Genomic DNA, 22,114 nt, shown 5'->3' on the forward strand with positions numbered 1-22,114 from the left:
TCTTTTAAAGAATGTCTTTAATGGACTCTGAAGGTGCGATTAAATAGCTGCGGGTCACTGTATCGCTGTATGGTCACTAGTTAGCTGCTGCTAGTTAACTATTTCCCAACCCTATCAGTAAACAAATCAAGTATCAGTGTCATTATGGTCTAGTCACCTAATTAATCTGGACTTTTCTACCATTCATCTCAATAGACTGGTTCCAGTAGATTGAAAACTTTGTGTATATACATTTTTTAAATGAATTTTTTTACTTTAAAATTGTATTTTTATTGCATTTTTTAAAATGTATTATATTTTAATTTATTATTTTATATAAAATGAAATCATTTAAAAAAATACATTATTTCAGGACAGATAAGTAATGCTCTAGTTGCTAAAATAAGCTTTAATTGCCCTACATGGGTATAAAATGTACTCTCATGTCTACCCAAACCTGTACGAATTCTGCTGAACACAAAATTTTAGACATTTTAAAGAATGTGCCTATTCAAACAGTTAATGACTTCCATAGTATTTTTCAATACTATTGACGTCAATGGCTACCGTACGTTTTACAGTTAAAACCATTCTTCAAAGCATCTTCTTTTGTTCTCAACAGAACAAAGAAGGGTGAGAAAACGATGACATACTTCATTTTTTGTGTAAACTATACCTTTTAAACAGCTCCAAAGTAGTTAAATACCTTTCCAAAGGGTACTTTGTCTGTGTTTTTAAATGCTACAAATAACAAATAGCTTTCCCAACATAGACTCCCACTGAATACAGTTTGCTATTTAGGCTCCTGAAAAATGAATTTGTGATTCTTTGTGTATTTTGCAGCCCTATTGAGAGATCCCAGTCAGAGCATCACGTCATTTATAAACTACTGAAGGGAGTCCACAGTCTGACCTCACAGCTGGGCTCGCAGGAGCTGAAACAGATTAGTGCCGTCACCACCATCGAGACCTGGGACCGCGGACAGATCAGTGAGATATATATAAACACACACAGTCACAGTATTAAAAGAATAGAGCACTTACACTCTTAAAGGAATAGTTAACCCAAAAATGTATATTTGCTGAGAATTTATGCCATCAGAGATGTGGATGAGTTTGTTTCTTCATCACAACATATTTGGAGAAATGTAGCGGTACACCACTTGTTCACCGATGGATCCTCTGCAGTGAATGGGTGCCTCTATCCATAATATTGCAGAAGCGATGGTTTAAAGTTAATCCTCTATGATGGATTTAGTTTTTTTACTACCTCACAAGACACTTATTGATGGACAGGAGTGGTGTGGATTACTTGTGGATTATTGAGATGTTTTTATCAGCTGTTTGGACATTTTGACGGCACCCATTCATTGCTGAGGATCCATTGGTGAGCAAATGAGGTAATGCTACATATCTCCAAATCTGTTCTGATGAAGCAACCCATCTACGTCTTGGATGGCCTCTTGGAGATGATTACATTTTCTTCAAATTTTCTACAATTTCTTCAAAGTGGTAGTTCACCTTAAAATAAAAATGATGTCATTCAAAACCCACATGATTATATTTGTTATGCGCTGAAGAAGTACATCAAATATTTTTTAAAAGCACATTCTACCGATTTATTTCAGTTTGATGTAGATGAAGGACAGCATAATTCATTTTCATGAAGTTAATTCATATGCACTATATTCAAAGTTTTCAGAAATAATACAAGAGCGTTGCATGAGAAACCATATTAAATTTAAGTAGTCAATGCTTATGAGGTTTTGTAAAGTGTTAGCCATGAGTCTTAGTATATAACGTAAGAGTAGCTGAACTAAATGCTTTAACAATGTAAAAAAATTGCATAGCAGAGTTCTGTAATGCTATAATATTCGATCTATCATTTTTTTCATTTACTGTTTGTGTTTTTGCGTGAAGGAAGATGGAAATCATCCATGAAAACACTTCACAACTGAATTGTGCTTCTTCTTTAACCGTTTCTTCTTCAGAACAGTTTAATATTGTTTATATATAGCTTATATTTCATAAACTGTATTACTTCATTGTCTTTATCTGATCTAGAGTTTTACCAAACATTTGGCTCAATCCCCAAAGAAGAAGATTCTGTCATCCAAAACTGTTAGTTCATACATTATATCAGCGACTTCATGCAACCCAATCTATCAAGACAAATCGAACACATCTTTCTGTCTCGCCTGTGAATATTGTTGAATAAGTGTTTAGATGTGTTTCTAAAAGGTTGAGAGCCCAACCTGGCATGCGTGATTTTCTATCGACGCGTTCGTTCATCTACTTATCTGTGCTCAATAACAGCCACGTATTCTTTCAGGGCCACTAAGCAAAAACATAAAGGAAAGACAATTTGACGAAAGTATAAATCCGTGCCTCCACACCGATGGTTACTGTTTTGCAAACGTCTGGTGTTTTGGAGATGGAGATTTCTTCATCGATTTGTCTAGAAGGGCGGTAATGGCTGTGGTGTGTTGTATGTCACATATGGAGGGGGAAGGGCTTTGTTATGGACACAAGTTTTAGCTGCAGATGATTACAGAGCATAAACACTGTGATTTGCTGTTGACAGACTGGAAAGTTTGCATGTGAGGAGTGAGAGATGTTGTAAAGTGAATGGAGAGTTTGCTTTTAGAGAGCAGTTTTCATCTCGTGATCATATCTTTGTGTCATGATGATTTATTTGTCTGAAGATGTAGATATGACGGGCATATACAGCTTATGTCATAACGTGTATGAAAGAATTTCTCTGTGTTTATTTGTGTGTGTGTGTGTGTGTGTGTATACATATTAAAGTGTAAGCTTGTTTGGAGGTGTTGGTAATTATTCTCCAAAAAATATAAAGAGTAGTGTTTTTTTCAAGAAAAAGCTTCAAAAAGATCCCGTATTCCAGTGTTTTTAGCAGTTTTTATAGTAGATACTATATAGTAATTTTTTAGTGCTGTAATGGTGATTAATCTCATCCAAAATAAAAGTTTTAGTTTACCTAATATATGTATGTTTGCTGTATATATTTATATGTATATATATAAATACACACACAAGCATGTATATATTGTAAATATGTGTTTTTATATATGTATACATGTAAATATGAGTAAATACTTTCACTATAAATTGTATGTGTGTTTATATATGTAATAAATATACACAGCACACACACATATATTATGCAAACAAGAACTTTTGTTTTGCATGCAATTAATCATTTGACAGCACTATAATATTTAAAATTTTATATTTTTTGTTTTCCTTTGGATGTTTTTAAGTTACAGTAATTATGTGGCTTTGTCATTTTCATTAGTTATTTATGTTTTACAATATTTCAGTTTATTTTTATTTAATAATAATACTTTTTATTAAATGTGCCTGCCAAAGCAACCTTTTTTTTTTTGTTTTACCAAAATTAGTTTTAATAGTTTTAATTAACATTAACAGTAAGACAGGTCACTGTAATGTTGAATAAATGATGAAAGAGTTTTGGGTGAACTTTTCATTAGCACATGAAATTCACTGCCACACATGGAACTTTTCATTGAAATGCAGTCGTTTGTATTGATTTTCTAGTCAATTGTAAGCATTATCTCATCAGCATGCATCCATTTCTATACATGTTCTCACTTAGGACTTAGTATTGCTTCACTTTTTAAATCTTTGTATTCTGCATGTGCAGTTTCTCTCTACATAACAGAAACAGCGATAAGATTTAATAGTCAGTGTCTTGCCCACTGCATAATGGGGTCAAGCGTTTTGACCTGAGACAGCTGAGCCGTAACTGTTGAGTGGAGGGTTTTCTAATCAAGTGTGTCTTCTGCCATATTTATCTCTCCTTCTCTATCTCTGATTACAGTTTTCGGACATAATGGATTTTACCTCGTTCTGAAGGGCTCAGTGAAACCGTTCAACCATGAAACCCTTAAAGAGGACCAGACAGTCACTACGGTATAAATTATGCCACTCGGTTATCAATTTGGCCTTTTGCTTTGCCTACTGTAACATTAAAAACATTAATGCCTACCATGACAAATTTTCGCTGACGAGCATAATCTCTGACTAGCTTTTGATCTTTTCTAATCTACAGTTATGACCTGTTCACACCAAGAAAGATAATGATGACTATATTTGCATCCACACTGTAATACATTATATATATATATATATATATATATATATAATGTATATATGTATATATATATATGTGTGTGTATATATGTATATATATATATATATATATATATATATATATATATATATATATATATATATATATATATATATATATATGTATGTGTGTGTGTGTATATATATTGTGATTTAGTCGGCTGCCCTCCTCTTTATTGTCACCATCACCCCGTCCTTTATTCGCCGCCCTTCACCAGGCTCCCGGCGGAGTGGGGTGTGTTCGAGAGGAGGGGCGTGGTATCGGTCAGGTCTGGCGGCGTGTGACGAGGCGCACCTGAAGGGGATTAGCCTTGTCACCGTCGCCGTTAAATACCTGACCGCGTCTCTCCTCGGGAGACCGGTCTCTTCCCCGTGCATGCATGCACGCTGGTGTCCTCGTGGGTCCAGGAAGGGTGCGCGATGGACCTCACCCCCGCCGTCCGAGAAGCGCGTCGTGGGACCCCGTAGTCAGGCTGTGAGCACACAGCTCATCCCACTCTGCCGCCGGAGCAAAGAAAGCGACGGAGACGCCGCGGAAGAAGCCGCGCCCCTCGCGCCCGGGCCAGAAAAAGGAGCGCGCGTGCGACCGCCGGACTCCGCCCTTACCTGGACCCTTCCCCTGGAACACGGCCTCAACCTTCACTTTCCCGCGACACGACGAGGACACCAGATCCCCTTTTATTTGGACACTTTTCCCTGGACACTTTATTATTTTGTATTATTATTATTTTGTCAATAAAAGCCTCTCCGAGGCCTGACGCCACGCCCACTGTGTCTGTCGTTGGCTCATCCCGTCACAATATATATATATATATATATATATATATATATATATATATATATGTATATATTCAAGTGTTGCATCCCAATCTTTTCAAAAATAAAAACATTAACCAATTTGATTTAGCATTTTAAAGATGTCTTTGAATTCTGGCATCTTGTACACAACAAAGGTTTTCATACCTGTGTGCTGTATTTTGTGTCTTTGTTGATCTAGATTGCAGCTGGAGGTTCATTTGGATGCTGTAAACCTGTAAATGCAGTAGATGGAGGTGCCATCATCCAGTGTGTCATGACACTCGAGACCTGCGAGATTCTCAAAATATCTCACTCCGGCTACGAGAAGCTAAAAAAAGTTCAGCAACGTGACGCTTCATGTAACACAAACACAAAATGTACTTTGCAGACTAGAGACACACTGATACTTTAGATTCTGACCTAAAATTGTTTTCGTGTTATAGCTAATGAATGATAAATTACCAGTAATAGAATTCTGCAATATTTTTTCGAAATAAATGAAAAAGTTCTACAAGTAAATTGAGGCATCACAACAATATACTTCACATTATTAAAAATACATTTTTGAGAGTGACTAAAGGTTACATTTTGCAGTGTTATTAATTTTTATATAATGTTACTGTATTAAGTCTTAATATTAATAATTTATTAGTAATTTATTAGTTTTAGTTATTATTAATATTAAGATTAACCTTGAGCATTGGATGAAAATGTAAATGAATAATATTAATATATAACATTTATTAACAATATCATTTAGGCATATTTAATATTGTAGCTGGAAATTATTCATATTAAGATTAACTGAGCACTGGATGAAAATGTAAATGAATAATATTAATATGTAACATTTATTAATATATTTTATTCAATATGGGAATAATTTCATCTTAATATTAATTATGTTTTGTCAGTAAATCGTTATTATTGTTATTATTAGTGTTTAATATTATGCTTGTGTAATATTCATGTTTTATTAACATTTAATATTGTAATCATTTTATCATAATATTAATACATTATTATTACGATTAAGTCTGAGAATTAGATGACAATGTAATCATAATCTTATATAAATAAATATTAATAAATATTAAGCTATAAGTATAATTATAAAACGTTTTATATAAATATAAAATTATACAAATTTTAAAAAAGTTATTAAGGAGTAACTTTTAAGAATTAGATCATCTACAATAAATCTAACTAATTACCGAAAAAAAGCAGTGGGAAGAAGCATGCACAAATTAATTCTAAATAACTAATTATCTGAAATTAGAAAAAAACGATAAAACCTTGATACCAACCCAAACCAATATGGTACAGCTGTATTATGCATCCTTTTCTTGGTGTCCTAAAATGATCCCATCAATGAGACGGTGTCCTCTATTGTTATGTGTAGGACATCCTGGCACAGGACCATGAAGTTAAATTATCTTTGATCCAGGGTTGCCAGCTGTACCTTCACTGGCCAAAGCTTTCCATCAACCACCTGGTCGACGGCATGCAGCTAAAAACATTCCCTGCTAATCAAGGTAAGTGGGTGTCTTGATTGAATATGTGTTGTCACAATGAATCACGGCGGCGTCTCGCACACTTTAGTTTAGTTTTGTTCTGTTGACTGATGCTTAGCACCTGGACGGCATAATGGTTTTCCTCACTTAGTGCAACACTCAACACGTTTGCCCCTAAATAAATGTGTTTATGGGTGGAGAGCACTCGAATATGATTAGAGAAAAATACAAGCTGCTCCATTACCCACACAGCTGACTTTAATTACCAGGATGGCTGCTTTTACACCTCATTTGGGAAATATTGAAGCCTAGATATTCATTTTGGTGCATATGTTTGTGTGTGTGTCATCGCAGGAGTGTCCAACGACTATTGCTCAAATTGAGTTTGCAGCTCTGATTTCGCTAATGTTGAGCTTTATACGCAAGAAAAGACAGGTGTTCTCTTTTTTTTTTGGTCGTGAATGTAACTGAATTGAACACAAAGTGTGGTGTTATTACCCTTTTAGCCTGTTCAATCTCACTTCCTGTCCTGGAGCTGACAGGCGGGCATATGGCGTGCTGTGGTTGCTCTTGAGATACTGGGCGGAGATCAGCTATCATGGCTGAAATCTTTATTTAGATGCTGGAATCTCTACTCTTCCGTGGCTGTATCCCATTATCTCCATCCTCCCTACAATTATGTCTTCGTTCGTGTCTCCCTCTTTAATGAAAGGCTTCGGTTTTTAAGTCAAACTGATGATTTTTTTTAAAGATGCTTTTAAGTGAGATCAATCTGCGATCTTCAAACATGTGCAAACGATTAAATACTGGCTCATAGAATAGTTCACTGAAATGTATTCTAAGCTTTGATATGTCCGTCTGAAACCACACATTTCTGATGATTTATTCAAATGATTTATTGCCTAATTCACGATTTGTATGATTTTTAGCTAGTCAACTTTTTTTATTAACCCTCTAGAAAAATCTATTTATCCGTTTTAATTTTTCACTACTGTTTTAATGTTTAAATGAAAAAATATGAATCCAAATGCAAGGTTTTGACATTACGAAACTTGTACAATTTAACAGCAATTTATTAAGATAAAATTCAGCTTTGTTTTGTTTTTTTACCAAATTCTGTCATTTGAATAATTTCATTACATTTTAAATAATCAAAAGCATCTCTAATGAATTGAATAACAATTATTTATGTATTTATTTATATACTTATTTACTTTTTTTAAGGAAATACTGTGTTGCGTTTTGTACATTGTACTGGTAAATGCATTCTGGTAAATAATTTTTCTATAAAAATAAATAAAAATAATAGAATAAAAATATATATATAAAAAAAGTTTTTCTAATAATTTTATTAGTAGTATCATTACGTTAAGTAATGTATTATTTCTGTCATAGTTTCTTCAATTTCAGTCAACATTTTATTTTGACGGGTTGCTGTGAATATCTTTTAGTATCTGTTTGTATGTGAAATGATGCTAGGCAAATGCTCTGAGCAGGCCTAGAGATTGTTTGTATAGTAATGAGACACTGAACGTCACAATGTGTGTATTAGACAGTGTATTCGTTCAGACAAAGACACACAGAACATGCAGGATTTATATGTAAATAGTCTTTTTTTTTGCCTTAATATTCACTGGTCTACATTGCATTTTGATTACCTGCACAGCTATTAGTAAACGAGACCCAATGTGACGGCACTGGGGTTTTGTTCTTTGCAGTGTGAACGCTGACAGTTTATCCAGCTTGGCTGAGGCTTGGGCTCTCATATCATAGCTGCTCTTTATCAGAGAGACGGAGAGAGAGAGACCTATGGAACGAGATGTGATTAGAGAGAAAGACAGGTGTGTGGGAGAGGAGATTGATTGGCTCTTATCTGAGTGTGCAGCCGACAGCTGATGGATGGGCGAGAGCCCTGATCATTTCAGATGGCAGAAGGGTGGCTATTCTTGAACCAACTTCATCAGGAAACGCTGTATTTCCTCCAACAGCCGACGTCAACGTGGTCAGTTGGCATAAAACAAATCTTTTGGTAGAAAAAATACACAAGCGCTGTCAGTTGATTACAGATTAATGTAAAATAAATGCATGCTGATTCATTCAATTAAATAACTGTGAATAATGGCACATCAGTATTCACTGAGAAAAGCCTAACATTAATATAATTTAAAGACATTGTTGTGGCAGATTAATTTACAGACTATAAAAATTCATTTAAATTTAAGACTTTAAAAAATGGCTCTAGAACTCAATAAATTGACATTTTTGGCTGTTTTTCATTTTTCTTCATTATCTCAAATTAAAAAAAAAAAATTTTTAAAAAATGTTAAAAATACTGTTATATTTTAATATTATTATTATATTATTTTAAATTTTATAGAATAGTTATTGATACTGATTTTCATATTTATTGCAATTATTATTTTTCTGTATTTATTTGTAATTAAACATACTAAATTCTGTTATCTTAAAATAAACATTTGTCAGCATACTACAATGCACTTGTATGGTAATGCGAGCCATTCTTTAATAGTATTTTAGACTTGTTTTTTTGTTTATTTTACAGATCAAAGTATGTTTAAAGGTCAGTGGAGTCACTGTTTGTAGAGTCTTGTGTGATTTTGTGTGTGGTCCAGTAAATCTTTGCGTCTTGCTTATAAAAAAGCTTATAAATTGTACAGAATTATCTTTTTTGCAAATCTAAAATAACAAAGGTTTGTATAGAAAATAGTGTTTGTACAGTATAAAAAACTTTTACCCCATAAAACATGTGTCTGTGTGTTTGGAGGTGATGGTGTATTATGAAGTCGTGCCTTCTATGCTTACGTTACACACTGTTCAGCACCTTGGATAGCAGCACAACATGTGAACCCGACTAACAGGTGTGAGAATGACAATAAGTCATATGAATATGATGGACTCACTGAGTCCTAGCCCTAGTCCCAGTTCGAAGATTAGTAAGAGGAGGAAAACCCTAATGGCTTTTCCCTTTGTATGACTCCTTACGGACCAAACTTGACCGCCTAACAACCCGTGACCGCAATGCCTCACCAAAGCCACTGTCCTCATTTGAACTTCCTTCTGACCGTGATACATAACCCAACAGCCTTGATCCAGAGACCACTGCACTTCCCTTCAGCTGTCCTTAGTTCAAACCATTAACACTCTCCTTTCCATTACTCACCAAGGCATTAAAAACTGCAATATTAAAAAATTGTATAACAAAATAAAATCATGTTTTTGTTATATGTAATTTATTCCTATGATCACTACTCAAGTCTTCAATGTTGCATGATCCTTTTTCTGCTTAATATTTTTTCTGGAAACCACAATACATTTTTCTTGATTCTTTGATGAATATAAACAGTTTTTACTTAATTTTTATTTTAATTAATATTTAATTTTCTTTAAATGATGCATACATTGCTAAAAATATATAAAAAGTATATATATATATATATATATATATATATATATATATATATATATATATAATATTTATTGTTTACAATTATTTGTCATCCACCTCCGTTTTGTTTCTCTGGTGAATATGTCTTGTTTTAAAGATATTTACATATTTTTCTGGAAACAAGAGAATTAGATAGCATGAATAATTTTTTGAGGCATACCAGAGCCACTGTACAGCACATATTTTTGTTGTAAAGAGGACTATGATCCAGAGAGGAGAACGTATAATGGGCATGATGGGTACAATGTGAACAGATGTTTATTGATGCATCTCCACACTAATTACAGTTGCATCATCTGGTTTTGGCTCACTGTAAGAAAGGTCTCAGTTGTCATTCTCCCTCTTTTTCTGTTTTTCCAAACATGTCACTGAAGATCAGAACTGATGTCCGTGCTCCATTAGTTCACCAGTCTGTGGCTGCTCAAGACGTCTCGGTTTGCCCCCTCCAGAGACATGAGCTGTAAACTCCAATATCTTCTGTTCTCCAGCAGGGTTATGCCAAACAATAGCTTGTTGTCTCCAGCATCCACAGCTGTCCTGTTCTCATTCACTCTGGCCTGGACCGCCACCCCTAGGCTATGAATCCAGTCTGGTCCAAGTTTTTCTAGCCATTTTACTTTCTATTACGTTCCATGGCTGGACTGGCGGTCCAAATATCCAGTCCAGCATGACTGTTTCTGATTATCTGAGCAGAGGTTTACTGATCTGTTACTGTTTGGCCCACCCAGCCTCACAGAATATGGCGTCAATGTTTATGGTAACATTTAACCACCCAGAACACAAATTCATTTCTTTCTTTAATGGAGATCTTCTGCCATTGGCTTCTGCTTTAATCATAGGATGTAAAAAATACATAAAACTTTAAAACTATTTAAAATAACTGCTTTCTATTGGAATATATTTTAAAATCCCATTTATTTGTCTGATGCAAAACTGTATTTTCAGCAGCCAGTACTCGAGTCTTTAGTGCCATCATCTCTTAATGAATTTTTAATTGCTCTGTTCCCATTCCCAAACACTAAAATATGGAAAATGGAAATAGCACTGCTGTTCATTTTCAGTAATTTATCCTGATTTTTAAATCAAGATACAATTACAAGATGAAAGTTAAGGTGAGATAAATAAAATATATTTTTTTGTATTTTAATTTAGTGCCATCATCACCTAATAACCTAATGAATTTTGAATTGTAGTATTTTTGTAATATATACATTTTAAATGGCAGTGTGCATTTATGTTTTCTTTATGCTTTTAGGGCTGCTTTTCCATTTGGTACTTTTCCATAGTTTTTTTCTACGTAAAATTGCTTGGTGGACATCTTTGACCTTTACTTCTAAGTTAAAAGAAGTTCAAAAACATCTTGAGACCTTGCATTTTTTCTTGTGCATTAGCATTCTGATGCACTGACTTGTAGTCAGCCCTGTATTATTTGTTCTTCCTCTTCTTCAGATTCAGTTGGTGATTTTCTTGTTTTCTTTAAAAACTTTTAAAAAATGTATTAATTTCTTTTACTTGAAGCACTAAAAGGATATATATATATATATATATATATATATATATATATATATATATATATATATATATATATATATATTAATGATTAAAATTTTCAGTTATACATTTTCTGTTGTCAGACAATGGAATTAATATTAAATAGTGACTAAATCAAGACTCATTAAGACAACATAACCAGCTCTACCTTTCAAGATGTTTTGGCTATACTTTAATTCAAAATTAGAGAAGCAACATAATATCGGTTTTAAAGCAGCACTATGGAACTTTTGGCGCAGAACACTGACATTGGCAGCATTTCCATCTATTTCTCCAACCACTGCCTAGACCAAGGGTAAAACAAAAAATGAGCGCTGTGTTAATCAAGCGTTCATAAAATGATTGGCGTTAAAATTAATTTGCGTTAATGTCTTATTAACGTGTTAATTTTGACACCCCTAATACATATATTATTTACCTTCAAAAAACCTGCAGATATCCTGTCAAAGTTCTATCAAAAATAAGTTTTAAGAGACAAAATTAGTGACCGAAGGAAGCCTTGCATTGAACTGGATTGTAGATCTGAAGCATAGCAAACGGTCAATATCTTCTAAGGATATTTGGACTGTTGATTGCACCCTGAGAAAATATATCACCATGAATATTTCTCACAGGCCATTAAACTGTACCTTGCATAATTTTTGTTAAAATTCTATATTTTTGTTCTAATCACTATTTTAAAGTCTACCACTGAAAGAATAGCGTTACGTAACAGTAAAAGTTTGATGCTGTTTCGTGGCGCTGATTGCGTTGAATGCAGAACTCTGTATGTTAATGCCCTGCGGGAGGAGGCGGGACTGCGGCGTGTTCATCTAAGAAGACAAACGGCGTGTACCAGAGCCTGCTGTGATTTCCCAAGTGATCCAGACATTTGCTTTTTAATGGCTTGCGAAGACATGCGGAGCGGGCCAGTAATATAGCAACGACAGTTTTGCTCTGAAAAGAGAGATGCGATTAAAACTGGCTTTTGAAACACGACTTCCTCCTGCCTCTAACGCTTCTGAAGCGGAGGCCTGGCTTCTGTCACCGGCCAGACAAATGGACTCTGCTTGTCCCGCTCGCTGCTTCACAGAGATGGGATTTACCTGTCAAGGCTGATATACAGTGTTTCCCCCTGATGTTAAAGGCTCACTGTAAATCAATTTAATCCTCACCTCCACAAACCAACCTCAGGTTTGTCACAATAAGAAATAATCCACCGCTTTTGGGGCTGCTGCCAAAACATAGATTACTTTTGTCGTAAACAGTCCAAATCTTTTTCTCATTTTTTCTCCCTGTCTGGGTCACTTCTGGTCTACATTCAGATGCATTTATTATGGCAGGGAATGCCTTGCTTTTGTATGGCACCTGACGCAATGAGCGACAAACAATTGAAACATTGACTTATATGAAAAGATGACAATAATACAAACAATGCTGTTTTATTTATTATTCTGATTACATTGTGTGTTCATTTCAGCAAATACCCAGTATCAGTTATCAACTCCTAACATTTCTTTAGGAGTTTCAGTCCAGTAAATAAGTATATTTTAGGTTGATATTGGTTTAGGTTAATTTATCTATGGTATGGAATTGAAAGATCTAATTTATTATAAACATACTTTATAATACAAAAGTGTACTGTTTCGGTCTACAGTGCTGATTAAAAGTTTGGGGTTCAATGTGTTTTATTAAAGAAATTAATATATGCAATTATTTTTTAATGATCCTTTTATTTTAAATAAAAGTACCGTTAGTGTACTGTTTGTAATATATTAGTTGAAATGATTTGTTGGTTGCCGTTTTAATGAGAATTTCATTTGTTTTGTGACTAAGCCAAATTTGTATTTACAGTGCTGGTGAAGGAGGGAAAGATCTGTCCATTTGTGGCCTTCATTGGACGTGGAGAATGTAACATCTTTCAGGACGTGAGATCACTGATAAAACCTCTTGACAAGAAGGTATGAGGACAAGCAATTATACTTTCAAATGCCAGAGCATGAATATTCTTATTTTTCTGCCTTTTTTATCCCACAAATGGTAGCGTAGATGGTGTTTGTGAATCGCAGGGCTGCAGGATCAGATTTGTGATGGTGGGTAAGCTGGGTCCAAAGCAGTCGTTTGGAGAGGTCAGCATCCTACTGAACCAGCTTTCCCCTTGTACTGTTATCACTGCCACTGAAGTTCATGGTGGAATCATTCAACCAGAATGCCTCAAAGGTCAGTCGCTACACTTTACTGCTTACTACCTGCTCAGAGAAGGATCACCATGACATTACCCCTTTAAGAGGTAATAGCTTTACACTAACCTCACATGAACTCGCATACTCACATAACAACACACAGTCAGTGTCCAGCTCATTTAACGCATTTGTTTTGTACTCTGCTGTGTATCTGAATTAGATTTATTTTAAACCCATGCACAGGACTGGACTCAGTGACCACTTCTCTTATACTGCAAACTGCACAACCGATGTGTGGAAAGCTTAGTGAGGTAAGATGAAAGGAAAACTTCGATAATTGAAAGTTCTTTAAGAGCAGCAATGAGCAAAGAATTTAATAATTATAGTTATAACAACAAGAAGTGTCATTTTTATTATATTACTATTACTACTAATAATAGTAATGATAATAATAATAATTTTAAAATAATGATTATTATTTTAACAATAAATATAGTAGTAGTAATAATAATAATAATTGTTATTAATATTATTATTATTACCTAAATAAAAACATAATTTAAGGAATGCATTTTATCTGTGCCATGTCAGTTAACAGCTGATATTACAAACATTTGGTTTCTTTTCTGGTCTGTATTGAAAATAGTATTACTATTATATACTATTTTATTTTATTTTCATTATTATTATAGTTTTTTGTTTTATTGTTTTATTATTGAATAATAAATAATATTAATGAAAAAGTTTAAACATTTAAATTATATTTATATTGTATTTAATTTTCATTTAATTATAGATTTCATGTATAATATATTGAATATTTTATCAAATTCATGCAGTTATTTTAGCAAATAACTTTATTTATTTATTCTGGCTAACCATCGTTCTAAGATTGGTTCTTTTAATATCCCTAAAAGGAATTGAATGTAGCAACACAACAGAATAAATTTGTTAGCCTAACACAACAACACAGTGGGCTCATTAAAAATGGACTGCAGTGTTAGAGCTTTCTGGGAAATGAAATGTTCTTCCAGCTTGGTCCATAAATGCAAGTCGCAGACATAAGGTTGTTTCACCTTGAGGACTGTTTGCTGCTTTTGTTTCACATGTCTGTTTTTCTTTGTGCAGGAGGAAGTCTTGAAGGAGTTCCTGACACAGGAGAGGATGAAGAAATGGGAACACGAGAAGGTTGTTCTCTCGTTCTTCTTTCTTTCTGACCCTTTAACCCATAACATGATGCGTGTCCTGATTCAGGGTGTGTGTTGTCCGTGGAGAATGACCAGCAGAGAGTGAATTATAGTGCCAAACCCTTCTGAACCCCCCACAAAAAAAAAGAAGTCAAGCATTGAGTTCATGAGATACGTGAGCTGTTCTTACTCCCAGACACCCGTTCAACTTTCTTCTCAGAAACTCCTGACTCTGTGTTAGCATGCCAGCGTTTGCCAAGCATGATAGCACCCTCCATTTACACATGATGGCATCAAAAAAAACATGTACAAGAAATACAACACAAGTCAAGAGAAGTAAAACTTGTTATCAAGGTGTATAACATGCCGCTGAGGTGTCACCTTAATCTATTTCAGTAATTAAAATGATCCATTTTATATGGTAGTTTGCATAGTAGTTGCGCGTATTACATAATTCGAAGCTGTTTTTGCGCTAAGGCCAGACCTGTCACTCATTTGTTATTAATAATTGTATTTTTTGGTTTGCATCCGTCCGGTGACAATTAAAAAATAGAAAGTAATTAAATGAGATGAAGTACCTGTCAGCTGTAAACTATTTAATTCATCAGATTATCCCAAAATAGGCCGTACAAAGTGGTTATTTATTATATAAACAGTAATTTCCGCTGCAAAATAAATGAAAAACTGTTCTATGTCGTTAATCGTGACACTCAAATATTCCTCTCTGGCAAGCGGATCTAGTGCAGATCTTAAGAGTGTGTGGTCTTGTATGGAGCTCCCAGCGCTTATGAAAAAAAAAGAGACTGGTGCTTCGTGTGTGTGTGTGTGTAAACATTTCCCTGTGATCCTCAGAAGCGCTCGCTGTAAATGTTTTTCAGATGTGCCTGTTCTCTCGCTGTATGTAACTGTGCCATCGGGAGATCTCGTTCAGGTGTAGCTTTATAGTTATGGTTATGTGCTTGACAGGCTCCACTGTCATATAATAATGTGTTGTCTTTTCTCTGTATAATGTCACTACCTCTATATCCCATATGGAAAATGTTCCTTAACTTGTTCTGCGTGAGAGCAGAAATACTGTGTACCTTAAGTACCATTAGAGTTTGGATGGGTGACAATTTATATATGTATGTATGTATATATATATATATATATATATATATATATATATATATATATATATATATATATATATATATATATATATATATGTATATATAATTGTTTAAATATTTACTTGCAGTATACATAAATGCTGTATATATAATGTTTATAATTCTTTATTCAGAATAGAATAAAAACCAAATTAAACCAAGCAAGTACACTACTATATAAATTAGTGCTGTCAAATGATTAATCACATTCAAAATAAACGTTTATGTAATATATTTGAGTATACTGTATATTATATATATAAAAATACAAACACATGAGTATATATATTAAATAAAAATGTTTGTTTTATATATTAAATATATTTATATAAAAATATACATGTAAATATTAAAATATATATATATATATATATATATATATATATATATATATATATATATATATATATGAGAGTTGTTTTATATTTTTATTATATTAATAATTTATTTGTATTATTTATTAATTATTTGCGAGAGGATTTTTGCAAGTTAAACAAAATAGTGCACTTTATTAATGTCAAACAGTCTGATCAACTTAAATATAAAGTTCATCAGTAAAATGAATTGATAATTATAGTTGTTATAGTGTTTTTTGGGGTTTTTGCATCAGTATTAGCAGTGTCAACTTTGGTAGAAAGCAAAGTAAGTGTTGGCGTAGTGCAAGGCAATGTGGGTAATATTCGCCATAAAAAAGGTTTCGCACAACAGTATGTCATGCAGGTAGAATACCATTTTCATATTTCTCCATGATTTGGCACACACTAGTCCTAATTTCATGTTTTTGGACAGATGGAATGTGATTTAGGATGCAGCCATTCTTTGTATCTTCCATATGGTACTGCACATACTCGACTGATTTTGTATGAGATCCAGGCTTTCTAAACTCTCTGGTGTCATGTGACCTCACCCTACTCTTCGTCCCTTGCGCATTCACACCTGTTTCTCATTCTCTCATCATTACACACAACGAACAGCATATACTAGGCCAACAGAAACACGCCCTTTATTAAAACACACATACACATTTTTCAAACTGTTTTTGCGATGTGATTTGGAGCTTGTATCATCTGTTCCCAGTGTAGTTCGCTTCCATCAAGGGTACCAGGCTGGAAAAACAGGTTAATGTAAATAGTGGCTGGTCTTCGGCTGCCAGCTATTATTCAGTTTAACGGTTAATCTGACAGATAAGCTATTAAGAGTGAGATTTACCATCAGTTTTCTTTTAAATGCGGTTGATTATAGAACTATTCAGATCATATTTGATTTAATTCAGTTGCATGCGGCACAAAAGCTGCCAAGACAATCTGATCACAGTATTAAGGGGATACAAGTCTACAGTAATGTGAATGAATTTAATTTAATTCAAAATATTACTGGCCTGAAAACGAAAAAATTATGTTGGAAGTTCACACACACACACACACACACACACACACACACAAACACACACACAAATGTTCAGTCATTAATTACTCTCTTTGCTTTTCAAAACAAAACTGAAGGAAAAGCACTATAAAATGAGTTTTTAGTGCACTTTGTATAAAAAAAAATTCTTACAGCATTTTGGTGTGTAGTTCGCAAATCTCATTCTCTCTAACAGCAAGATTTATTTCAGTTATTATAAAAGTATTTTATTTCCCACCAAGGCCATTTTATTTCAATATAAAAAAAGTAATGCTATAAAATTATCTTAATATATGTTAATATATTTTCTTTTTAAATATATTTAAAAGTTGTTTTTAACACTAATTATATTTTAATATAATTAATATGCTAAATATTTTTAATATTTTACTTTAATTTATTTCTCTGATGATAAAACTATAGATTTAATGATCAAGAACTATTTATTTATTTATTTATTTATTTACTTTAAAACATTTGTGCTACTTAATATTTTTATGGAACCAGTGATAAATGTTTTTAAGATTCTTTGTCGAATAAAGAGTTGAAACATAAAATAGAGAAATAGAAACATTTTGTAAATGTGACTTTTGTTAGATTTAATACATCCTTGGTAAATAAACGTATTCACTTTTTTAACAGTATTGTAAACTAAATTTATTGCTTCATTTTTAAACAACTGTGAATAAATGTACCTCCTATTTGTATAAATATAAAAATGCATCGCATTTGGTTCTGTGGGAAGCAATGGTCTTTGGCATAATGGAATCGAACCTACACTTAACACAGCACGTTTAGCTGCAGTTTATATCATTTATATATATATTTGAATACGCACAAGCAACATAAGGGTGAGTAAACAGTAGATTTTACATTTTAGATATTGTTTGAGCAAGATCATAATCTAGGTGGAGTTTTAAAAGGTGTAATATACTGACCGCACTCGCTTTAAAGTTTTCCGATTTTCTCCTTATTGGATTACGCGCGCAAAGTACCTCTGGAGGCTGTTTATTAATATGAATGAGTGTACTGAATGAACTCACATTGCAGTGTAGGAAAACAAAAAGACATACATTAATGAACAGAGACCATAAATCACGCAGACTCCTTAGGGCGAGGTCAGTGTGTGTTTACCATCTGTGTAATATGTGCATGTTTTCGTTTAACCTTTTTTGGCCATGTAGCATAAAGCAAACAATACTATTATAGTCAGATAATGTAAAAAATATGTATAAACACCGGCGGCTTGTAAACAGTCTCTCTCTGGACGGAATCATTTGTCTTCAAGCAGACACTGTAAATCTCTGTAATCTGTGTCATGTATTTAGGGGTGTCAGACGAGAGGTTTTTAAAATGACTTATGGGCTTGATACTAAACACATGGCACTGTGCAAATTATACTGATGGAAAATAGAAACACTCCTGTTGTTGGACTTCATTCAGACTTTATTGCTGAAATAACAATAAGGAAAAGAGAATAATGCGGGGAAATGGCACCATCAGAAAAGCAATAATGGCTTAAAAGACACCTTGTGACCCTTTTGTATTTTTATGGATCAAAAAAGAGTGCTCTTTGAAATTAGTTTATGCAACTTTAAGTATTATTAAGAGAACGCAATTTTGCGTTTCCAGTCCATCCGGAAAGAAGTGACATTAACGATGCAATAAGTTTATATAATGAGCGCTTTTGGGGATTAAAAATATTTATGAATATGAAATTGTGAATATAATCACAGGTTACCTGCATGAGATTTTTAAAAGATGCTAGCGTTTCTGTTCGAGAAGTTAGCGACACGTCGATATCCACTTGCAGAAATGTGTATTTTACATGCTTATCAGTTGAGCTTTGACAAAATTATGTATCGCGTGTTGCTTTTTTACGAGCCTACATTTAACAAACATGGAGTTTTGTGCGTCCGTTTCATTCACGGAGGCTGTCACTTGCTTTTATGCTGGTATTAACAATTAGATGGTTAACTAGACGCTAGCTTGTTGAACTTGTTGACAGCAATTTTGTAGGTAAACTTAAAATTTACCAGTTTTGAACCAGCATAAAGATTCAGCTGGAAGTTTTCATTTCCATTATTCGTTAATTACGCTTCCAGTTACATTAGTGGCATTCTGAAAAATGTCTGGTTTTTGATTAAGTGTGGCCTTTTTCTTACAAGTGACCAAATTGATTTAATTAAAGCCCTTTTAAGATGATTAGACATTGTTCCACCTGAATATCATTCATTTAAAGTGCCTCTAATTATCTTCAATATGACTGACAAGCCTCATTGCAACTATACTGTATGTTTTATCAAATGGATTTAAATGGACAACCTTTTGTAACAGAATCATGATGCTGATTAAAAAAATCTCTCTCCCCCCCCCTCTCTTTTAGAGGAAGATACTTTCCGATGCTTTATTTTATAATGGCATTCACCCAGGAAGAGGCAAATGGGCTTTTAACAGAGGACCAAGAGGAGTGACTGGGAAATCCAAGAAGACCATATGAACTTTTGATGGATTAACACACACAAAAACACAAAATGCGGTTATATTAGGAGTTACACAGACTAGTTCTGCCACCTCATAAGACCAAACATGAGATTTTCTCTATCCAAAAACTTTAATATAAATATTTGTGAATACAAAACGCTTTTATTAAAATGTAATATTTGCATAATTCCAAATATATTTGCAAATGGAATAAATATCACTAGAAATATGAAAAGAAAATGTAGATGTAGTGAGACATTTTATGTATTTTTAGATAAGACATTTCAAACAAGGAAAAATATGTATTTGCAAATGCATTTAGAATAAATCTCACAAGAAACACACATACACACACACACACACACATATATATATATATATATATATATATATATATATATATTGTGACGAGTCGGCTGCCCCTCCTCTTTATTGTCACCATCACCCCGTCCTTTATTCGCCGCCCTTCACCAGGCTCCCGACGGGAGTGGGTGTGTTCGAGAGGAGGGGCGTGGTATCGGCCAGGTCTGGCGGCGTGTGACGAGGCACACCTGAAGGGATTTAGCCTTGTCACCGCCGCCGTTAAATGCCCTGCGCGCTCTCCTCGGGAGACCGGTCTCTTCCCCGTGCATGCACGCTGGTGTCCTCGTGGGTCCAGGAAGGGTGCGTGAAGGAGCTCGCCCCGCCGCTAGACAAAGCGCGTCGGGGACCCGTACAGTCCAGGCGACGACTGCACCCGGATACGGCTGGACGGGCCAGGATGCCGAGCCGTTAAATCCCCTAAATCTCTGACGACCGGAGGAAAGAAGCGACGGAGATGCCGCGGAAGAAGCCCGCCCCTCGCGCCCCGAACAGGAGAGGGGAGCGCGGCGACCGCCGGACTCCGCCCCTTACCTGGACCCTGCCCCTGGAACACTACCTGACCTTCCACAATCCCAGAAGCACAACGAGGCACCAGTTTCCCCTTTTATTTGGACACTTTTCCCCTTGGACACTTTATTTTGTACTATTTTTGTTAATAAAAGCCTCTCCGAGGCCTGACGCCACGCCCACTGTGTCTGTCGCTGGCTCCTCCCGTCACAGTGGTGGAGAATGCGGGCAAGGCGGAGCTTAGACGGCACAGTTGGGCGACATCTGATGGCGTCATCCCCTCTCGCTGGTACCCATGCCGGGACGGAGGAACAACGGAGACTTCGCTCCCAGCCACCAGGAAGGGTAAGTGGACGCTTGCGTTTACTGTCATTTACCCGGTGGCTGGTTGAGCATGTCGACTAATTCCCGGTTTCTCTGTCCCGGTGCGAGAGGAGTTGCCCGGAGAGGAATCCCTGCCCCGCCCACTCCGACCGCTGGAGCCTGGTTGAGGAAGGTAGCACTCCTGCGTGGCGGCGACCGCCTGACGGGGTTGACGCTTGGGAGGGGAATGTGACGAGTCGGCTGCCCCTCCTCTTTATTGTCACCATCACCCCGTCCTTTATTCGCCGCCCTTCACCAGGCTCCCGACGGGAGTGGGTGTGTTCGAGAGGAGGGGCGTGGTATCGGCCAGGTCTGGCGGCGGCGTGACGAGGCACACCTGAAGGGATTTAGCCTTGTCACCGCCGCCGTTAAATGCCCTGCGCGCCTCTCCTCGGGAGACCGGTCTCTTCCCCCGTGCATGCACGCTGGTGTCCTCGTGGGTCCAGGAAGGGTGCGTGAAGGAGCTCGTCCCGCCGCGCGCCCCCGAACAGGAGAGGGGAGCGCGTGCGACCGCCGGACTCCGCCCCTTACCTGGACCCTGCCCCCCTGGAACACTACCTGACCTTCCACAATCCCAGAAGCACAACGAGGGCACCAGTTTCCCCTTTTATTTGGACACTTTTCCCCTTGGACACTTTATTTTGTACTATTTTTGTTAATAAAAAGCCTCTCCGAGGCCTGACGCCACGCCCACTGTGTCTGTCGCTGGCTCCTCCCGTCACAGTGGTGGAGAATGCGGGCAAGGCGGAGCTTAGACGGCACAGTTGGGCGACATCTGATGACGTCATCCCCTCTCGCTGGTACCCATGCCGGGACGGAGGAACAACGGAGACTCGCTCCCAGCCACCAGGAAGGGTAAGTGACGCTTGCGTTTACTGTCATTTACCCGGTGGCTGGTTGAGCATGTCGACTAATTCCCGGTTTCTCTGTCCCGGTGCGAGAGGGGAGTTGCCCGGAGAGGAATCCCTGCCCCGCCCACTCCGACCGCTGGAGCCTGGTTGAGGAAGGTAGCA

The 22,114-nt window shown here is 35.8% G+C and overlaps 1 protein-coding gene across 1 annotated transcript in view; it reads left to right on the forward strand.

Moving 5' to 3' along the window:
• Positions 1–19,901, forward strand: part of cnbd1 (cyclic nucleotide binding domain containing 1) — a 35,376-nt gene extending 15,475 nt beyond the window's left edge. The window contains exons 5-13 of the mRNA XM_043226953.1: positions 823–968; positions 3,841–3,932; positions 5,149–5,286; positions 6,352–6,484; positions 13,314–13,420; positions 13,529–13,679; positions 13,886–13,953; positions 14,771–14,830; positions 19,771–19,901. Coding sequence (XP_043082888.1) covers positions 823–968; positions 3,841–3,932; positions 5,149–5,286; positions 6,352–6,484; positions 13,314–13,420; positions 13,529–13,679; positions 13,886–13,953; positions 14,771–14,830; positions 19,771–19,884 — 1,009 coding nt within the window. The 3' untranslated portion in view covers positions 19,885–19,901. The remainder of the gene's footprint in view (positions 1–822; positions 969–3,840; positions 3,933–5,148; positions 5,287–6,351; positions 6,485–13,313; positions 13,421–13,528; positions 13,680–13,885; positions 13,954–14,770; positions 14,831–19,770) is intronic.
• Positions 19,902–22,114: the final 2,213 nt, after the last annotated feature.

Source organism: Puntigrus tetrazona, chromosome 24, assembly GCF_018831695.1.
Source record: "Puntigrus tetrazona isolate hp1 chromosome 24, ASM1883169v1, whole genome shotgun sequence".
NCBI lineage: Eukaryota > Metazoa > Chordata > Actinopteri > Cypriniformes > Cyprinidae > Puntigrus > Puntigrus tetrazona.